A 19418-nucleotide genomic window follows, 5' to 3' on the forward strand; every position below is an offset into this window, starting at 1 on the left:
CCTGTCAGGTCAGTGGTGACATGACTGTCAGTGATATAAAAATTAGCAGATGCAATCAGATTATCTATTCACTGGTAAGCTAACCTCCAGAGTTATACCAGTCTCAGGTTCCTCGGTTACATGATTTCTACGTATCACTCTACAGTGTTCTTCCTGCAGCATCCCTGTCTTCCAACCTATGATATCACTTCATCAACAGAGCAGACAGTAATCGCTTATTTTAAAAACAAAATTGAAATTAACTTTTCTTACAGATGAAATCAATTCAACCTAGTGTTGGAGAAAAAAAAATAAATGCTATTCTAGCAAACAGATTTCTCCAAAATACAGCAGCATGCCTGTAATTCTACATTCTATAAAATAGGATATTTGGTTAGGGAGCATGACTGAAGTTTTCTATTAAATTGATGTGCTAGATGGACTGAATAAAGTAGAGGATGTGCCTCCAATTACAGGGGGGTTTTTTAACACCCTTTTCTGATACTTTTCTACTAAATGATAATATTGAACGTTTTCTGTTGTTCCTTTTACCACTGTACAACACTTGGTACCAACTCTGCAATTGGGCAGATTACTATGTGGACATTTTTGCTCAAAAGAAAAGAAAGATGACACCTGCTTTCAATTTGACTGACATAATTTTATCATCATACTGATAAAACTAAGAACTTACTAAATTCATATTCTGAAGGTTTGGGGGCTTTGTAATAGAAAGAAGTTCAATGCTTTCAAAATAATTAGAATCTGATTATTTTGTTTAACGTATTTACTGTATGAACTTTCAAACATTTGATTCTGAAACAATATAAATCTCAGAGCATTCCACATAGGAGGCCATTCTAAAAAATTTTAACATTTTCTGTTCCTCTTCCATGAACTACATTTTACATTCATGCTGTTACTGAGAAATGCATTAAAGGCAGGTCACAGGATTTCCCTCCTGTCAACAAATGATGGCTCAATTAGGCAGATAAGAATCTACAGCCCTCAGCAGAAACTCTCTTCAGCCCATTCTCAGCAGTATAAAGAAGCACTTAGGGACAGCACTAGTTCTGGGGAATGAATACTTGCTATCCTTTATATGCATGCTCATTGAAAATGTCTCTTTTTCTTCAAAGAAAATTGGATCCTTCATATTGTTGAAAGTTTTCAGTCACTTATAGTTTGTAATTTTTTTTTCTACATTCAGCTACAGTTCATTATTAAAATCAATAAAATGGTGAGGAATTTTAATTTTAGCATATTGCTCTACTAATTCTAAATCGCCTCTTGGAAATAAGATGTTTAAGATATTATAACATCTATATATAAGATATTATCGCCTCTAAATTTTGATTCTAGTCCTCCAAGGACAGGGGAAATTCATATTTAAAGACGAAATTCATTCTTACCTTACTTTTCTGTGATCAAGTGCCTTAAGAACTCCATATACAAAGAGTGCCAATGATAGTAAGCCCAGCTATAAATGCCAATATTCCCCTGGGTGCTTTCAGTGGATGATAAGGTTGTTTCCGCTTCATTCCAATTACTCACACCATCCTCCATGCCCACTACCTACCATTGTTTTGCTGAATTTCTTAATTTTAACACTACTGTGAAGAGAAATCTATTAAAAATACTGCGGTCTCTCACTTCAGGTTATGCAGAGTGAGAGAGAAAATTCAGTACCTCCCTTCTTTCTCCCATTTCTTCCATTTGTCTCATTCTTTAAGATTTTATGACTCTTTATAATGCTTAGCCTTTACTTTTCACAAAACACCTCAATGTTGTTCAGCACCAATTATACTCCATATGGTCTTAAAAAGACATGTTCAGAGGCATATGCTGAGGCATATTTCATGCTAAATACTGTTAACTGCTGTTCCCCACCATTTTCAAATTTGCAGGAAAGCATTGTTATATTGCATCTGGCAATAGTATAGTTGGCAAAAAACTATTAGGAGCAGCAGCATTCTGCAAAACAACTTCAGTAACTTTAGCATAAAAAGTAGTAACAAGACAGATCTTCTCATCTACAGATCTTCAAAGGCTAGACATTATTAGCCACATACTACATATGGGAAACCTTGTGATTTATTAAAGGGCTTTGCAATATCTATGGACTATGGACTCAGACTATGGTCTGAGTATGCTGGTATTTTGCCCAAGCAGCTACATTATTTAGAAACATGAAAAAGCCCCATTGTCCTTAACCAACATAGTCCTGCCAATAAAAACTTTGGTGCAAGTATGATTAGTCTGGGAAGGTGAGAGCATTTCTGCTAGTATAGCAGCTGTTATAAACTGTCTCCACATCAGGGTGCTTATGCCAGAGAGAAGTGTAAATACCCAGGAGGATTTTCCACAGCAGCTGCTTCAGCAAAATCCTTCTATTGTGGACAAAATCTAAGTGCCCTTAGCTTTTGTTTAAATCAAACCTTTGCAAGGATTAGTACTGGTGTTTTTATCTTGTTCATACTGCTAAAATGATGTTTCATCAGTCAAGCCCTACCTCCTACCATGATGGTCTGGATATGCCTTAGAAAGAAACAGTGTCTACCTCTATTTCTCCAACTTAGAAATTTCTTCTAAAATAGCAATCATTACTTACTCAGAAAATTCAGTATTTCCTTAAGCATTCTACCCCTAATTAAATGAAGAAGAAAAGAAAAGAAAAGAAAAGAGGAGGATCTTCTTTCTTTTGACCAAACCAGACAGTCTGAAGCACATTTACCAAGCAGGTTACCCAGCGCACTGCCGATTGAGCCTTAGCTCCATGACTAGAAGGATTAAAGCCACACCACAAAACCTGCTCAGCCCCGTCCTTAGCGCACAGTTCTATCTTTAAAAAGAAACTCAGAAAACACCATGAAGATCTCAACTAAAGCAGATGTCCCCTGAGAAAGGGGAAAGGTCTTTTCCTCTGTTGCACCAAGGGCAGTCCAGGATCTGTCTTATGTCCTGTAGCCTCTTTCAAATGAACTTCCAGAGCCTGTTCTTGGAATCAGTCAATTCCTTTTTCAAATTAACCTGATAACAAACAAGGCTGCCTGGACTCAGCCCTTCTGCCTCCTGAAGGGCTAAAGAACCTATCACAAAGTTGTAAAAAGCCCAACCTGCAAGTCTTACTATTAACGTGTTTAATACGTTATCACTGTAAAACTGTGCAGAAGCATTTTTGCAAAATACTTCTTTAAGTACACAATTGGTAAGCACAATGTACCATACTAAAATCTACTTGACACAGATTTTTATGATATTGGTTAGCTATGCTGTAAAAACATTTTTACTTTTTCAAATAATTGTTACTTGTAGAATCAAAAAGCAGCCTTCAGGTTCCTATCCTGCTTGCCACCCCTGTATTTCAAAACACCTGTAGTCTACAGTGTAGATCAATGCCATTCAGTACAGTTCAGTTTTTGAGCTAAGAGGAAGCATATATGAATCCCCTTACACTACGTACATATATTTTAACATTCTGTAATTTTAGTGCAAAAGTTACTGCCTTTGAAATGACAAGCACAAATGCGATCATTTCAGAGTGCTCATTTCGAAGCGAACCATTAATCATAACTTCTTTCAAGAAAAAAGTTTTGTATTTAAAGAACTGCACTGTCCCTATTACACACGTAAACGATAAATGAAACTATAATTTCAACTTCAGACCAAGTTATGGGCTACCATAAATAGCTTAACTCAGCTCTCAAGTTACACACATGCACATAGTTTTTGCTGTTAAAAAATTAACCTTCTTTATGTAAAACAGAGCACAACTGCTGTAGTATTTATATGCTGTTTTTAATGTGGCAGTTGATGACAGACACAAAGAATACATATTCCAGGGTTATGCAGACTACGACATCTCCAAGTGTTAATGAGATCAACTCCTTCGGAAGAAAGGTGGAACACCAAATTTCAATCAACTGCACACAGAGTAGTGACTACCAACTTACTAGAAATTTTGGTAGTCAGCATCGAAAATAAGCAAGTTACCTCAAATTAGAAAAATTCACAAGTTTCAAGTTTTAGTCTTTAGAACAGTCTTAAATTAATGATTATTTTTAAACCTTACCAGAGAAGTATTGAAACAAAAGAGTAATTCAAGATAGAACCAATACTGTTTCAGTCAGAGCTTCTAACTCCTTGATTTGCTGGTGCTTTAGTTTTGAGATTTTGCTCTAACAAAGTTGACATGGTAACAGACAAAATTCTTGTGCTCTCATAAAGTGAGCATCTAATAAAGACTGACATGCAAAAGGACCTGCGGTAAAAATTTCCCTTCAAATTGACTCGCCTCACCCCTTACAGTATGAAGGCTTCCCTTTTTAATTTACATTTAAATAGTGTGTTAAGTCTGCCCAGACTTTACATATGATTTGAGACTCAGTGTCCCTAAAGGCAGAGGCATCTGGGAGCAGAGGTCTCTGCAGCCGTCTACGGGCGACATGGCAGGTCCCTGTCCCTGGTGACAGAGCTGGCCCTGGTGAATGCCGCTTCTCACCGCTCGCCAGTCTGCTACAGAGCCCGATTCAGCCTTTGCAGGCAAGTAGCTTGCAACCAAGAGACTGATTTAGTATTTCAACAGATTTACAAATTCTACTAATGAAATAAAAGCATGCCCTTTCCCCTCTTCCCCCCACCCCCCTCCTAAAAAGCAATATAGTTTTAAAAGGGTAATGCAATCACAACCATTATGTCAATGAAAATTACATGCTGGGTTTATCTCCGTAGGTATCTGTCCAATGCAAAGCGCACACAACATCTTTGGAGTAATAATGATGTTTTATCATTTTAATTACAAACACTTTGAAAATAATCCCTAAAGTGTACCAATTGGGGTGGTCTGAATTAACAGTAGCTTGATAGCCCAAGGGTAGCAAAAATAGATTGAGCTACCAAATTTCATAGTAGTTATAGCAGCTGTCTTCTTGCCTCAGGGAACCTGGGTATTTAACAAAGCAGACAGCTTGGCATTGGCATCTGATTAGTAATGTGGGTATTGTTGGACAGAATACGCACGGTTCTATTGTTTCACTGTTTGATTAGGAATTTGGGGAGCTATGGCATCATTTAGCTTTTATAGTTAGCTTCTCTATGTTCACTTACAGTCACTGTAGAAGGATATTTTCTCACTTATCACTTGCTGCAAGTAGGGAATACTGTCTTGAACATGATCGATGAAACATGACAGGATTTAAATGTCAGGGTCAGTTTCCTCCCCATTTCTGTGCCAAAATTTTGTTGAACTGACTGCGTAAGTTTTTCTAATTGGGAAGAAAAGTGATTAAGTTGAAAGCCTGTTCTTTCCTTACCACAGGATACAAAGTACCTGGAACTTAAAGTAATTTAAAAAGATCATTTATTCCAGTTTAACTTTACAAGGGAAAATTTCTCTTCACAAAAGAAGTCTTGGAGGTAAAATGCAACTGTTGGGGTTTCTGGGAGGGGGGTATTGATTTTTATTTTCCTAATCCCACAGTAGCCTGACAGTTTGGATAACCACTGGGGTAAGAGAATCTCTGGTTCAAAACCAAACTGCTTAATCGTAAAAATCTTAGTTAACATGCTTTATCTAAAAAGGCTTGATCTCGGGGAATAACCTTAGCACAGCAACAATATTACTCTGAGGTTTGCGTTTGGACCTCATACAGCCAAAAAGACCCCCCACGTGGCTCTTCTCTCTGTCGTTCTTTAAGTATACATCACAAATTATTGGTGCTTGTTGGCAGAGTTCAAATCACTGAACTCATTGCAAATAGTCTACTTCAGCTAGAAGTACATTCTTTTACTCTATCAAATCCATCTGAGGTAATAAGACTTGATGTTTTATTCAACAGAGCTGAGGAAAATTGTTGCACAATAGGTTAATTCAAAATGGCAGCATAGAAAATGCATCTGTCAGTGGGGATCAAATTACAGGGCAAGCTCCTCTCAATGCTTAGAAAAACAAGTCTGCAGTTCTACAGATTATGTGCATGTGTGTGTTTAAAGGGGTGGGAAAGGAGCTAAATATCTGAGCTAACCTCCAATTAAAGTCAATCATAAAAACAGCCAATTTAATGAGTACGGATTTCTTTGGGTAATTATAACACCAACCACTTTTTTTCTCCCTCTCTTTTAAATCCGTAATTCTGCCTTCTTGTTATTGCTTGCTTTGTCATTAATCGCCTCAGGAACTTGATTTCCTAGCAACAGACTCTGCCACCAAACATTTGGCTCCTGTTCAACATTTTCTTTGTGAAAAATGGCACTGCTATTGCCGCCTGGCTGTTGCAGCTAGACTGGCTGTGTAAGTGCTCTAATAATGCATTCCTCTAAAAAACACCCAAAAATCACATGATAAAAGGAGCAGTGACTGAGCTTCATTAATTACTGTGCTGAAGAAGTCTATCTGCAATTTAAAGGCTACTGAGGTAGGCGGAGAATGACAGGAAAGGAAACATGTATATTCTTCATATAAATAAATAGAATTAATAACACAGAGGTGAACAATTAGAAATAAATATTTTGACCATTTTAGACAGATTCTCATAATTTTCTATTACAGGAACAGGAGGTACAACCTATCTTAAAAGTTGATGATGCATTTTTCTGCATAAAGTACAAAGCATTCATCTTCCAAGAATGACATCTTGAGGATCAAACTTCGCAAAAAATAAGAAAAAAGTTTCTAATTCACTTTTCCACGTAAGTTACTTGAGAAAACACTGGCAAAATAGTCTATGCACGAGAAGTTATACCTGAAATGCATACCACACCCTAAATACATCACAGGATGACATAACACATGCTGGTGCCAGTTTAGAAAAAGCTCTTTTTTGCATTTTGATCAAAGAAATAAAACTGGGAATTTCTGTACTTATGAGACAGAAAGTACTTTTCCCATATTTGTTTTGGAAGCCAGTAAACGGCAGATTTACTTCCCAGTTAAAGACAGACTCTATCATCTCTCCACAACGAATGCATCACACTTCAGCTGTAACTTCCAGAAAACACAATCCCTCAAGATGGTGGGTTTCAGGGAGGCGATGTTATCCCAGGCCAGCAAAAAAGGCCACAACTAACTGTTGCTAGCTGCAGCTTCTTCTTTATGGTTAAGACATTCAGAATGGCGTTTTCCTGGCCATAAAATCTATTCATTATTGTGAGAATTAGTTTTGCATGTCAAACGGCATATGTACTGATGCCAGCGCTCTATTGCAAAAGTTCTCAATGGAAAAAAGCTATTGTGGAGTTATTCAAACAAATAAGGGGATATTTTGATTCCTGCCAGTGTCTACGTTTCTCATTCCCCATGATGTACACACAGACCCCTCACATCTCAAAGAAAAAACCTATCACAATCCATTGTAAATTATCATACTCATCATAGCAGTAAATTACAATAAAAATGCCTTCACTGAATACACCTCTGAAAGGAGGAGACAGCACAAAAGAAATTTCATTTATACTTACATTGTTATAATAATCAGCATTTTTTTCTCAGGTAGAATAGCCAAACTCCATGTAAAATACTGTAGAATGTTATTTAAGCTTTGCTACACATCGCTGACATCAAGCTTATGTTTTGACAGACTCGTGTTGAAACCAGATAATTCAGCCATCAAGCCCACTACACCACCACAGTATCTCTCTGCTTAGACAAGCACTTAGGCATTAAAAGAAAATAAATATAAAAATACCACAGTATTTGTTGAAACATACCAGGGTGGTTGGAGCTTTAAAAACTTCTCCTCCATCAGACAGGTATGTTACCTTGGGTTCATTATCGCATGCCGCAACACATGACATTTCCTACCTGAAACTCGGCTTAAGACCAGAGAACCTGGTCTTGATCAGGACTACAATCAAAATAAACTACGCTTGCCATTAACTTTCTAAACACAAAAGAGATGCTGAAGGTGATGAACGTAATTTTACTGTGGGTTAACAAATCTAAGCAGTATTAGAAAAATTTCTACTTAATGTGGTACAACTGAAGGGTATGACCATTGAGAAATCTCTATTATTTGCTAGAGAATGGAATGGTTTAAACTTTTCTGGATTGTGAAATAACAACAGCCCATGCAAAGCTGACCGAGTGAGTGTGTTATCTCTCTGAATAAAAGGTTGTACGACAATACTTAAAGTGAGCAACCCAAAATTCAGCTGCATAGAAATAAGTCTTAGAGCTACAAAAACACCCCTTCATGGCTCCTCTACTCTCTACCTGCAACAGGTAGCACAGGAACTGAAGCTTTCAGGCACTGCAAGGGGTCATAATGGATACAGTATGGCGTAAAAATGGTCCCAACATCTCTTTAATGAACACAGATAAGCATGTGCATCAGCAATGCCGTACCTATATGAAATGGCTAGGCAAGTAGTCTACGTAGATACTACTGAGAAAAGCTTTTTAAGCACACAAACTATATCCACAAAATACAAATTCAAATACAGTCCCTAAACAAGAATCTACTATTTTCCTTTGTACAGAAAAGACCAAGAATTTTATTAAATGAAGATCTGTTTGGTTTTTTTGAGAGCTACTTAACTGATTCATTCTGAGCTAAGACTCAAGTTACTACAGATTGGGAACTTAACTGCAGTCAATACTGCCATTTCATATGCTTAGGAAAGGAAAGTATTTAAGGAAAAAAAAAAAGAAAGAAAAACTGAAGCACAGAAGGAACTTTCAAGAACACATTTACTACTTGAGCACCAAGATAATCTTAGCATCAAATGACAGCATTTCACCCACCTAATGCCTTCAACTGCAAACATGAAATGAATGCAGGTGTTGGACTGAAGAACAAATTGAGTAAAGCTAAAGAACTGGCAGAAACTAGGATGGCTAACTGGAACAAGAGAAAACACACATCTGGGAAGCACCACACTTGTGGCAATAATGTTCAAATACAGGCAGAAAGTTAAAATTCAGCTGTCTGTATGAGCAAGCACTATCAGCTGTCACAGAGTTAAGATTTCACAAAGTTAAGTGCAGCTTTTAATGAAGGCATGCATTTTCTCCTTTTCCATTTTCTTCCCATTATGAAAGAACAAGTGCAAAATTCCATACTCACATATAGTACAGAGAGGTGCTAATTGGAGTCAAATGACAACTAAAATTCTCCTCCATTTTTCTGCTCTAAGTAACTCTTATCAGTGGATTATTTTTTAATCTAACACATTGACAATAAAAATATCTTTGCATTCCAGGTCTTTGTAAGATATGAAAATTAATAGCAGCATCCTGCAAGTTGCATTAAAAATGTTAAAATGTTTGTGTGCAATGTCAAAGAAACTGAGTACCAGCAACTGCCATAGATTTCAGTTGGCACTAAAGACATTGATGATCTTAAAAACACAACACAACCCACAACCCAATACTTGTTATAGAATTCTTAGAGATGCCTTCATAAATACAGCACTACAATCAGTTTATTAAATGCCTCTAAAAATAAGACAAATAAGGTGCCCAAATATGGAGTTTTATCACCCAAGTTCGTAAGATGCAACTGTTAACATGCAAGTCCTGACAGAAAGCATAGATTCACAGAAAGAAAAAAAAAAGAAAAAAGAAAAAACCACACACACAAAACAGAACTTAAGATTATTTTCATGTCAGGTTGTGTCCCATTCACAATTTCAGAGACAGAATGACAATGTTTAGTGTTATTATAACTCTCAACTTATTCTGAAATAAGGGAAATGTCTGAGGAAGAGACATTTTTCTAGCCCCAGTAGGCACCAAATAAAATCCCTCACAGTGAATTCTAATCAGACACCAGCAGCACAGCTAGCTGATCCACAGTGAAATGAATATGACAGACTCGAAGATATGATGTCACTAGTAGAAATTACTGCAAGTATATGAATTATATCTGGAGAAGGGAAAGAAACTGCATAGAGTTTGACAGTACATGTAATCTATCTTAAATGATACCAAGTAGAGTAATATTAAAGGATTAAAATACACCTCTAAAGTTTACCATCTTTGAGACGTTGGGGCAGCCTCTGTATTTTGCTTCTTTTTGTGATTTACAGGGTCCTATTCTTTGCTAGTCTTTCTCCAATTTATCTGCCAGATCTGATTACCAGATGGCTAAAATAAATGTATTGTGTTCATTCACGGTAACAGAAGTTGTCTTTAAGGGTTCTGTCACAGCTTCGCTATCTTTTCCTTTGTACCTACTCCTCCCTCTGTGAATTGATTAGATTTCAGAGCTAAGTTTCATCTGAGGGCCATTCTGCTGAATGCTGCATTGAAAAGCATATTATCTATTCTAGGAAGCACATACAGATGACCACAGGATATCACAGATCTGTCCTAAAGCAACAACTGCCCTACTCTGCCAGGAAAATAGATTGTTTGATAATCTCAGGACACAGATTTCCAGAATAAGTATCTGTCACTAACATACATTCTAATACAATCCAAGAAATAGGTGACAGTTGGATAGAAAGAAGGAAATGAAAAGTAACACATGCACAGTGCAAAACCAAGGAAGGTAACAAGACTAAAGTGAAGACAAACAACAGTAGACAAATTAATGACTCTGAGAGCTACCCTATACCTCAGGAGTGGTAACTGTTCACTACATGGTTTTATTTAATCTGGTAAACTGCTGCAAACCTGCGAGTGAGGAAGCTAAATGAAAGAAAAGGGCATGAATGCACTGTAGCATGAGGGAACGTGTATGGTTCTACACGTTGTCTCCTTTCCTTAAGTAAAGTTACACATGCAATCTGTAACCTGAAGTGATAACACAGTCCTAGAAATCTCTTAGACAAACCCATCCTTGAGTGCTTTTGCTACAGATGTGAACCAGGTTCTTTACACCTCTCCTCCTGCAGTCAGATATTTCCCTAATGTGAATTCCATTTTGCAAGTATCTAATACAATTTATTAGCAATTCAGTGTTATTTATTTATCCATTAACATATGCGCATCTTGGGTTTTATTTACAGTTTAGTACAGTAATTCTCTCTCTGTCTCTTAGTCAAAGCTTGGATGTCGTAGAACTGGCATCTGAAGAGCAGCTTTTAATATATATGAAAATCAGTGTAGTGAATCACCTAATCAAAATTTAAGTGATCAAACTGACTGAACACAGAAGAGTGGCTTCGGAACTAAAATAAGATGAAGGCTATATCTAAAAAAACCCAACCTGCTTTTCTCCTCATGTAACGTTTCCCACTTTTCCTGAAGCATCTCCACTAAGTTGAATTTTTCTAAATTGTACATTGGAAGCTTCATTGGTAATTATATATAAGCATGGTAAAATTAAAAAAAAAAAACAAAACACAACAAAAAAAAAAAACACCCAACAACTTAGTGCAGTATAGCTTTTGGTAACTTTTATCATTCTTCTTTATTTAAACTATACTCTTAGCCTTTCAATATATTTTAGCCAATAGCATTAATTCCTAAGCATGACATTTGGAACAGACTGAGGTATAATTATTGGGAAATAAAAAACTCACACTACTTGAAAAACAAAAATAAAAAATGAGTAGACAATACACCTATGTTTTTTTTTAACTGCAGCACAAACATATGGTCATAGCAGTGGGATGTATTTTCTTTGTATACTGAGAAGGTTATAAGTATTTTTTGACAGTTATAAAGGGGCAGTCTTGGCCATACACAAGAATCAATAACAACCATGTAAAGCCTACAGCAGCGCACACTAACAGGCTGTAGGAGACATTAACACTAGCTAAAAGAAATAACTGTATTTTCAATGAACTTGTTCCTCCTGGATAATCAATTTTTTACACTTCTTACCAGCTGTTCCCACATAGCTCAGGTAGCAGAATGGAAGCAGCTGTCATACAGAATCCATACATTACATGCATGTTATGAAGTTTTAATCTGTCATAGATGTTTTATGTTTGCTAATTTTGATCAGTCATATCAACTTGAGAGCAAGATGAAACCAAATTCACTACTTATATTTAGCCAAGATGTAGTCTACACAAATACACTAATCTGGCTTGATTCATTCTGGACAGTAAAAAAGAATACTAATTGTGAATCTACTAATGCCTCATCCTCAAAACCCCTTTATTCCAGAATTAAGATTTCATCATTAAAATCAGTTTGCCCCACCACCCACATTCAAGAGATTTGTCATGATCATTGTTTCTGAAATATTGAGTTATAAGGTGCCGTAGTAATTACTATGGAATAAATAGCAATTAAGTTTGTTCACACAAATAAGCTCAAACTGTTTGCAGTGAATAATTATGCTAATAGTGGTTTTCTACATAATTTGTGCATCCTTCACAACAATTTACTAGAAAATGTGAAATGTAAATTTGATGCACTACTACAAAAGCTCTGAAAATGTTTAGTTCTTATGATTTTTCCCACTAATTTAAGAAAGCACACAACTAAAACATACTTCTATATTTGTACATTTAAATTCAAAATCAAACTATGCTGAAATTGAAGCAGTTTTCTTTCATTGTATTTCTATGAAATCATCCTAAAACATATGCAACAGACATGCTCATTGCTTAAATCTCACAAAATTGTAATACAAATTTTAGCAATTTGAAAGAAGCTCAACTTACTGCTATATAATAAACTTTGGCCTTTTCCACCAACTTCCAGTTCTTCTCCAAATCAAGATGCTTTTCCTTCTTATAGCAATTAGCAGCAGCGAGGTTGGCTACAAGAGACCTGAAAGTGATTAAAAACCTGGCATTAGATCCTCTTTAACTAACACTACTGCAAATTTATTGCAAAGAACAAAATTTCTCAAATATAATCAAAGATCCTACAGAACATAAAAGCAATTAACAAAAAGCACCATAACACACATATACTTTATTTGACCACTTCATAGTATTTAAATAATATATTTAAAATCATATATTAAATAGGATTTAAATTTAAACCATATATTAAATAATGTATTTTAAATCCAGCTACATAGTTTATGTAACCTATCACTATTATACTGTTCACATGCCTTCATTTGCTTAGAATCAGCCTTTGTTGCATTTTGTGATCAACTTCCTCTGCATGGTAGAGCATCTACAGGTTTTCATTAAAATTCTTCTAGTACCTAACACCTAAAGGAAAGTAGCTCCCCCGGTTTATCTTCTGAAAACTATTTTCCCTCACTAGGAAAAAAAAAAAAAGTTGATGGATATGTATGACTTGCCTTTATCACTTTCCAGTGAACAGTTACATTATTTAAAAAGGGGTTTGTTTGGGTTTTTCTTCCCCCATTAGGTTCATATTTTCCTTTAGCAAATGAAAAAGGGTCACATTGCTACTTTTAGATGATGAACTGTTAAAAAAAACTTTGGGTTAGCTATGCGTTACTGGAAAACTACCAAAAACTCATTTGTACTTAATTCTTTCCTAACAAATTATAACACAAGCCATGGGACACAAATTCCATTAGCAAGAACAAAAATACTTGTATCATATTTACTTTGTTACATGTAAGATACATTCTATTTTAGATCCTCCTCTTCAGCCATTCAATTCAGCCTTATGAAACACGCAAAACTTAGAGACGTACTCCTAAAAACAGGTCATAAAAAGATGGTTATGAACTAGGTCTCCACTCTGGCTATCATGACCAAATCCTTCTGTGCAATTTTATTACGACAATGTTTAATAACATCCAATATTTAGAGAAGGGGAGTTGGGGAAACAGACATTTCCATGCTGGCATACAGTTTTAAATTTAATTTTCGAGATTTAATAGTCATAGGATGCAACTTTAATATTAACACATCACTGTTTTATCATATATAAGTACATTAGCCAGATAAATAATTTGTAGTTACACACACAACCTATGCCTATTGAAAACTTTTGCCTTCTCCAGCATGCGTACAATCGATGTTGTACGTATCATCCTTTTCCATATAACTGCTTCTACAATCCAGAGACAAAGGGCCAGAGTAAATTGCTGGTCTGCTTCTACCAAGTTATGCTTCTGCCTCCAGACTGAGTACCATGTCCAGGTGTTAGGAAGTAAAAAAACTAGGAATTCTTGGAAATCTACTCCACCTCAAAACAGCATCTTCCCACTACCACCATTTCTCTTTATCCTATTCAATAAAAAAAAAAAATAAACCCAAAACAAAAGCCTGACAGAATCTCTTATGAAGACAGCAACCAAGTCTCCCTGTAAACTTCCTGAAGCACTCATCACTGACAATTCCTGTAAGTTAAACAGAACATGTATATAAAAATTAAAACGAAAAGTTAGACTAACTTTTTCTGAAGAAATCAAAATACTTAACACAGTTCTGTGTAATTTCATCCTAGGAATATTCTTGGGGCTTATCTCTTTAATTCTAAAGCCTAAAGGCAGTAAGAACGAATGTGAATCTGGAAAACTTTAAAAAAATAATAATTTATAAACAAATAGACCAAGACTCTGCAGCAGTACAAGTAACAGGGCAAGAAGTTTCATTCTTGATGAATATTATTATTTCAATGACAAGAAATCCACGGAAGAACCAATAAATCCAAGGAAGACATGTGCGTAACTGTGGTAATTTTCTGTAAACCAAATTTAAAAAGCAAATTAAATCTTTCGGTTTTGGCAAATCCTAAATATCTATCAAGGACCTAGCTGGAAAAATCTCATCTGTCTATGTATGTTGCTAAGTGAAAAGCGACTACTTTCCAGAAAACTAAGCAAAGACTCTCTATATGTTTCCTTTCACTTACCACATGCCCCTGAAACTGTAAACCTAGCTCTCTGTGGCTACATCCAACTGTAGAGATGCTCTGCACATGATGTGTAATAAAAGATTGATACACTGAAGACAAAGCACCAAGCTTTTTCCAAATTAAAACTGTAAGTCTAACAGCACTAGAGTTCAACATGTGGGGGACAGAGAAGGTAGATTTTTTTTTTTTTCAATGAAACACAGTAATTGGAGACAGCCAGAGTGCTTCAAATCAAACAGCCTAATGGAGACTCTGTGCATGTGGGTATTTCTGAGCAGAATGTACAAATCAAAGTCAGAGATTATGACCGAGTATAGGTACTACTTTAATCATGTGTTAGGATTTTCTTGAAAAGCTGTGAGAAAACAAAGAGTATTAGTATTGCTAAGTTAGAGAATTCAGAGTGGTAATCAGGAATTAGCTCAGAACTCTTTCCTGCTAAAAGCTACACAGACTTAGCAGAAACAAGAAGCATTCACATAAGGGCACCTGGAACATAAATATACACAGCCACTTACTGGGAAAACCAGGAGTGCTATTAGCCAGCTCCTCCAAAAGAGACAAGAAAGCTGAATTACCTGAAGAAGGAAGTTAGCACGTACCTCAACTGGGACAAGAGATTAATCAATAAATAGAGTTATCAACTGGGGCCAGGTTGAAGTGATTCTTAAATATAAAAAATGCTGAAAACCCAGAAACAATCAGAGGGTAATTAAAGAGTGAGAACAAACTTGCTCTCATTAGAAGAAGGGGGGTTGCACAACAAAGCCTTTAGCAGGAACCATGAGCCATTTTTTTCTCTGTCTCCTGAGGAGTGAAGTAAGCCTCTCTTACTCCCTGCACACTCTCAAGCATGTTCTAAAACAGCGATTGAGATGAAGCCACTGTCTCTAGTATTTGAGCAAACATTTGATATTAAGAGTGAAAAGTGTTTTATGTTAGCAAACCAAAAATACTGCTTAATAAGTTAAAGAAGTACTTGCAGACATTTTTATCAGTAAGTTTACCTAAACTTTTAAATTCCATTGAGATGCATGGCAAAAGATGCACCTATTTTTCCTGAATTTGTGATATATGTCTATTGACAGTCTTGACTTCAGTTTCCCATCATGTCATCTAGGAAATGGTGATTGCTACAGGATGCGTACACAGACACTATGTGACTAGAGAGAGAGAGAGAGAGAGAGAATCACAGAGCAAAAACATCTTTATTGCTTGTCTTCTCTTTGAAAAACTGAATATGGAACCTGGAGATGAAGGTGGAAGTCTGTAGCTGTAATTAATGTCAAAACTCCAGATGAAGATGAATGAACTTCTTTCCTCCACTGACTATGTACATTCATTCCTGAGAGTAAGACATGATGTATGACATTAAATTGGGAGGCACAGGTTGATAAGCTGGAGGACAGGGCTGTCTGTCATTCAGTGGATCTTCAAAAACCTGAAGAATTGGGCTGACAGAAAACTTGAAGGCAAATGCAAAGTCATGCAGCTAGGATGGAATAACTCCCATGCAACAATATAGACTTAATGTTGACAGGATACAACACAGCTTTTCAGAAAAGGACCTGGAGGTGCTGGTGGACCAGGTTTGAAACACGAGTCAGCACTGCACCTGCACAGAGAAGGTTAATCACGTTCTGGTCTATATGAGCAAGCATGCAGGCAGCAGGACAAAAGAAGTTATATATTCAGTATATATACTCCTCATCTGGAGTTCCATGTCCAGCTTTGAGCTTTCTGTTACAACGAAGACACTGACATAATGGAGTAAGTTCAGCAGTGGGCCATCAAGATTATCAGGGGACTGGAACACTTAACAAATGAAGAAAGGCTTGGCTGAGCCTTAAGAGGAGGTACCTAAGGGGAGACCTTCCTGCCATCTTCAAATATCTAAGGAAAGTTTACAGAGAGGATGGAGCCAGACTATTCTTGGACACAAGAAGGAACAGACAAGCTGGAGGAAAGAAAATTCCCACTGGGTATCATGAAAAGAATTTCTCCCATGAAGAGTGGTCAAACACTGGAAAAGGTTGCCCAGAGGGGTTGTGCAACCTCCATCCTTGGAGATTCAAAACCCAGCTGGACATGACCCTGAAAAACCTGATCTAACTTCGAAGTTGGCCCTGCATTCTTCAGGGGTTTGGAACAGTCCACTCTAACTAAAATTTTTCCAGGGTTCTACATGTTAGATGGAAAATTCTCCCTTCCCTGACTCTCAGTTCAGTTCATGTTGCTGCCTATTGCCTTTTCTAATTCTACCCAAAACATTCACCAATTTCTCAGGAAGCTTGGTGTGGATTTTAATTATCAGACTGCTATCTTACCTTAATGAATTCTACTAACTCCTGATATTGCTTGAAAGGGAAAGAGCGGTTCCTCAGGATCAACAGCACTGAAAGCCACAGAGGGAAACCAAAAAGGATAATGACAGATAATTTGCTCTTACTCAGAGTCAAAAAGAAAAGATTTTTCAGGGTAACTGATACCATTTTCATTATTGTTTCAATATCTAGTATCGGAAAATTTAGATATTCGCAGAAATCAGGGAGGGTTGGTGTGTGCTGGTAACATCTCAAGGTTAGGGGCAGAACTGACTGGCTGGTTTTGAAACCTTCAAAAAATCATCAGGAGATAATCAGCAAAGAAGTAGTACATAAGTGTTGTGGGTGGAAGGAGAAAGAAGAAAGCAAAAGGACATGCTCAAGGTAAAATGCCTATTATCTTCATTATCTCTTTCTGGAATTCTTGGCTTTATTAATTTTATTACAATATCAAAAATAAATCACTCTATAAACGGGTTCTTTCTTATGGAATGCTCTGAAATGATACAAAATACCACAAATACTATTGTTCATGGTCTACAAATATAAGAAAGGTTGAATATATCACAGGGTTCTGGAGAAGTTGTTTTTTTTTTTATATAGCAAAGACCATCTAAAAAAAGTAGGAAATGAAAACATGAAAGACAAAATTCAGAAGAAATTGTTAAGATGTAGCCATACAGAATTACAGTTATTAGATTAACTTAACAACTGCAACAACAACAACAAAAAAGAAAAAAACCACTTTTTTCTTCCTCTTGTATGAGATCAAATTAACCCTTTCAATTAGGCTATATGCTGACACCTATCCTCTTTAAAAACATTATCACCTGAAGTATATTCCTCACTTGCCAATCAAGTGTATGCCTTACATGCGAATCAGCTTTCACATGGCCTGCATAAACATACTTGTTAACTAACTTTTGCCTCCCATATATTTCCCCTCTCCAGAGCCACTGGAAGCTATAAAATTCAGAAAGTAGTAGTATATTATCATCTCACACTTTTCTGCCATAATACAACTGCTGTTCTCTAAAAGTGTATTAATACTGCCCAGCCCCAAACTATGAGCTGGGCAGTCCTGTGTTGTCTCAAACCAGCGCTAATAATTTCTTTATCATTCAAATCACAATTTTTCAAGGCCAAATATTCCAAACAAATTAGGCTCCACACACTATGCCGACTGCATTTATGTCTTAGGAAAATGTCAAAGGCCCCTGACCTGTTATCACTAGTGATGCAGGCAGCACAGGTTCCTGTTGGTTCTTCACTCTGTTCATAATAATGGGCATCCACATGAGCTTCCTCAGCCTTCTTCTTTAAGATCTCTCCAAATTTATCTTTGCCAATGCACCCAAAGAAAGTTGCAGCTTTGTAAGGGCTCTGAATCATCCACTGCAGATTGACAGGGAAAAAAAAAAAAAAAAACAACAAAGTTAGCATGCCTGATTTTTTTTTTTTTTTGGCCATTTTTTTCTCTCCACTTGCCATATTTAATTCTGTGTCTACAAGAGCACTGTGACATACAGAACTCTTCCATGCCTGAAGTAAAAAACATCTGGTAAATCAAGGGAGGGAAAGTCAGCAAAGAATAAAAAAAATTACCCTTACTGTTCCCCACTGAATGTTTAACACCTAATGTAAAACTTAAATACACATAGTTCACTATCAAATGAAGTAGATTAGTGTGTTTTAAAAGGTATTTTGAAAGAAGTTCCCTTGTTCAAAGGAGATGCCCCTAAACTTACATTTAATCAAGCAGTGTATGGGGTCTTTAAAGAAAATTTGTCTAAAAGAGAAGACAAGACAAAAGAAACAAAAAATGCAAAACAACCCACAAAAACCAGAGAGATAGCACAGAAGGAAAACAATACTTTTGAGAAACCTAAGAAGAAATGTTGTGCAACATTCACAACATATACAAAAACTAAACAGCACTGAAAATAACCATTTGCATCTACCATTTAATTATATGCAAAAAAGGAAATGTTCCCCGATTACATTTTTAAACCACACATGAAAATATCTATCTCCAACTTTATTAAGAGCAGTTCTGTCACTTGAACTGTAAAGAAAGAGCATAGCTGCACAGTGTTGCCAGGTTATTTCATAAAGCACATCTCTTATTAATACAAAATATGTATCATTCAACTGTAAATGTAACTCCATTTTGTACTAAGTTAAAAAATAGCATTTAGCAGCAAAGTAAAATCAAGAGTGAACTAAAAAAATAAATGTGAAGAAACAATCATAGGCCCTACTCTGCTGGTGGTGAGTCAACCAAGTGAAGTCATTATAATTCACTCTAATTACAGTCAGAAAGCTTATCCACTCAATCTTTAGTATGAATTAAAGGCTACATCAATTTACTGCTATACTAAAGCCCTACTTATAATTGTTTCCTAATCAAGATTTAAATAAAC

The 19418-nt window shown here is 36.2% G+C and overlaps 1 protein-coding gene across 5 annotated transcripts in view; it reads right to left on the reverse strand.

Moving 5' to 3' along the window:
- The window catches only part of ADK (adenosine kinase), a 301310-nt gene that overhangs the window by 143222 nt on the left and 138670 nt on the right, over window positions 1–19418 (reverse strand). For all 5 annotated transcript variants that reach the window (XM_059821173.1, XM_059821176.1, XM_059821177.1 and 2 more), the window contains 2 exons: window positions 18218–18390; window positions 12541–12649 (listed from right to left, as the gene is read on the reverse strand). In XM_059821173.1, coding sequence (XP_059677156.1) covers window positions 12541–12649; window positions 18218–18390 — 282 coding nt within the window. The remainder of the gene's footprint in view (window positions 1–12540; window positions 12650–18217; window positions 18391–19418) is intronic.

The sequence above is a fragment of the Gavia stellata genome, chromosome 9 (genome assembly GCF_030936135.1).
Source record: "Gavia stellata isolate bGavSte3 chromosome 9, bGavSte3.hap2, whole genome shotgun sequence".
Lineage (NCBI taxonomy): Eukaryota > Metazoa > Chordata > Aves > Gaviiformes > Gaviidae > Gavia > Gavia stellata.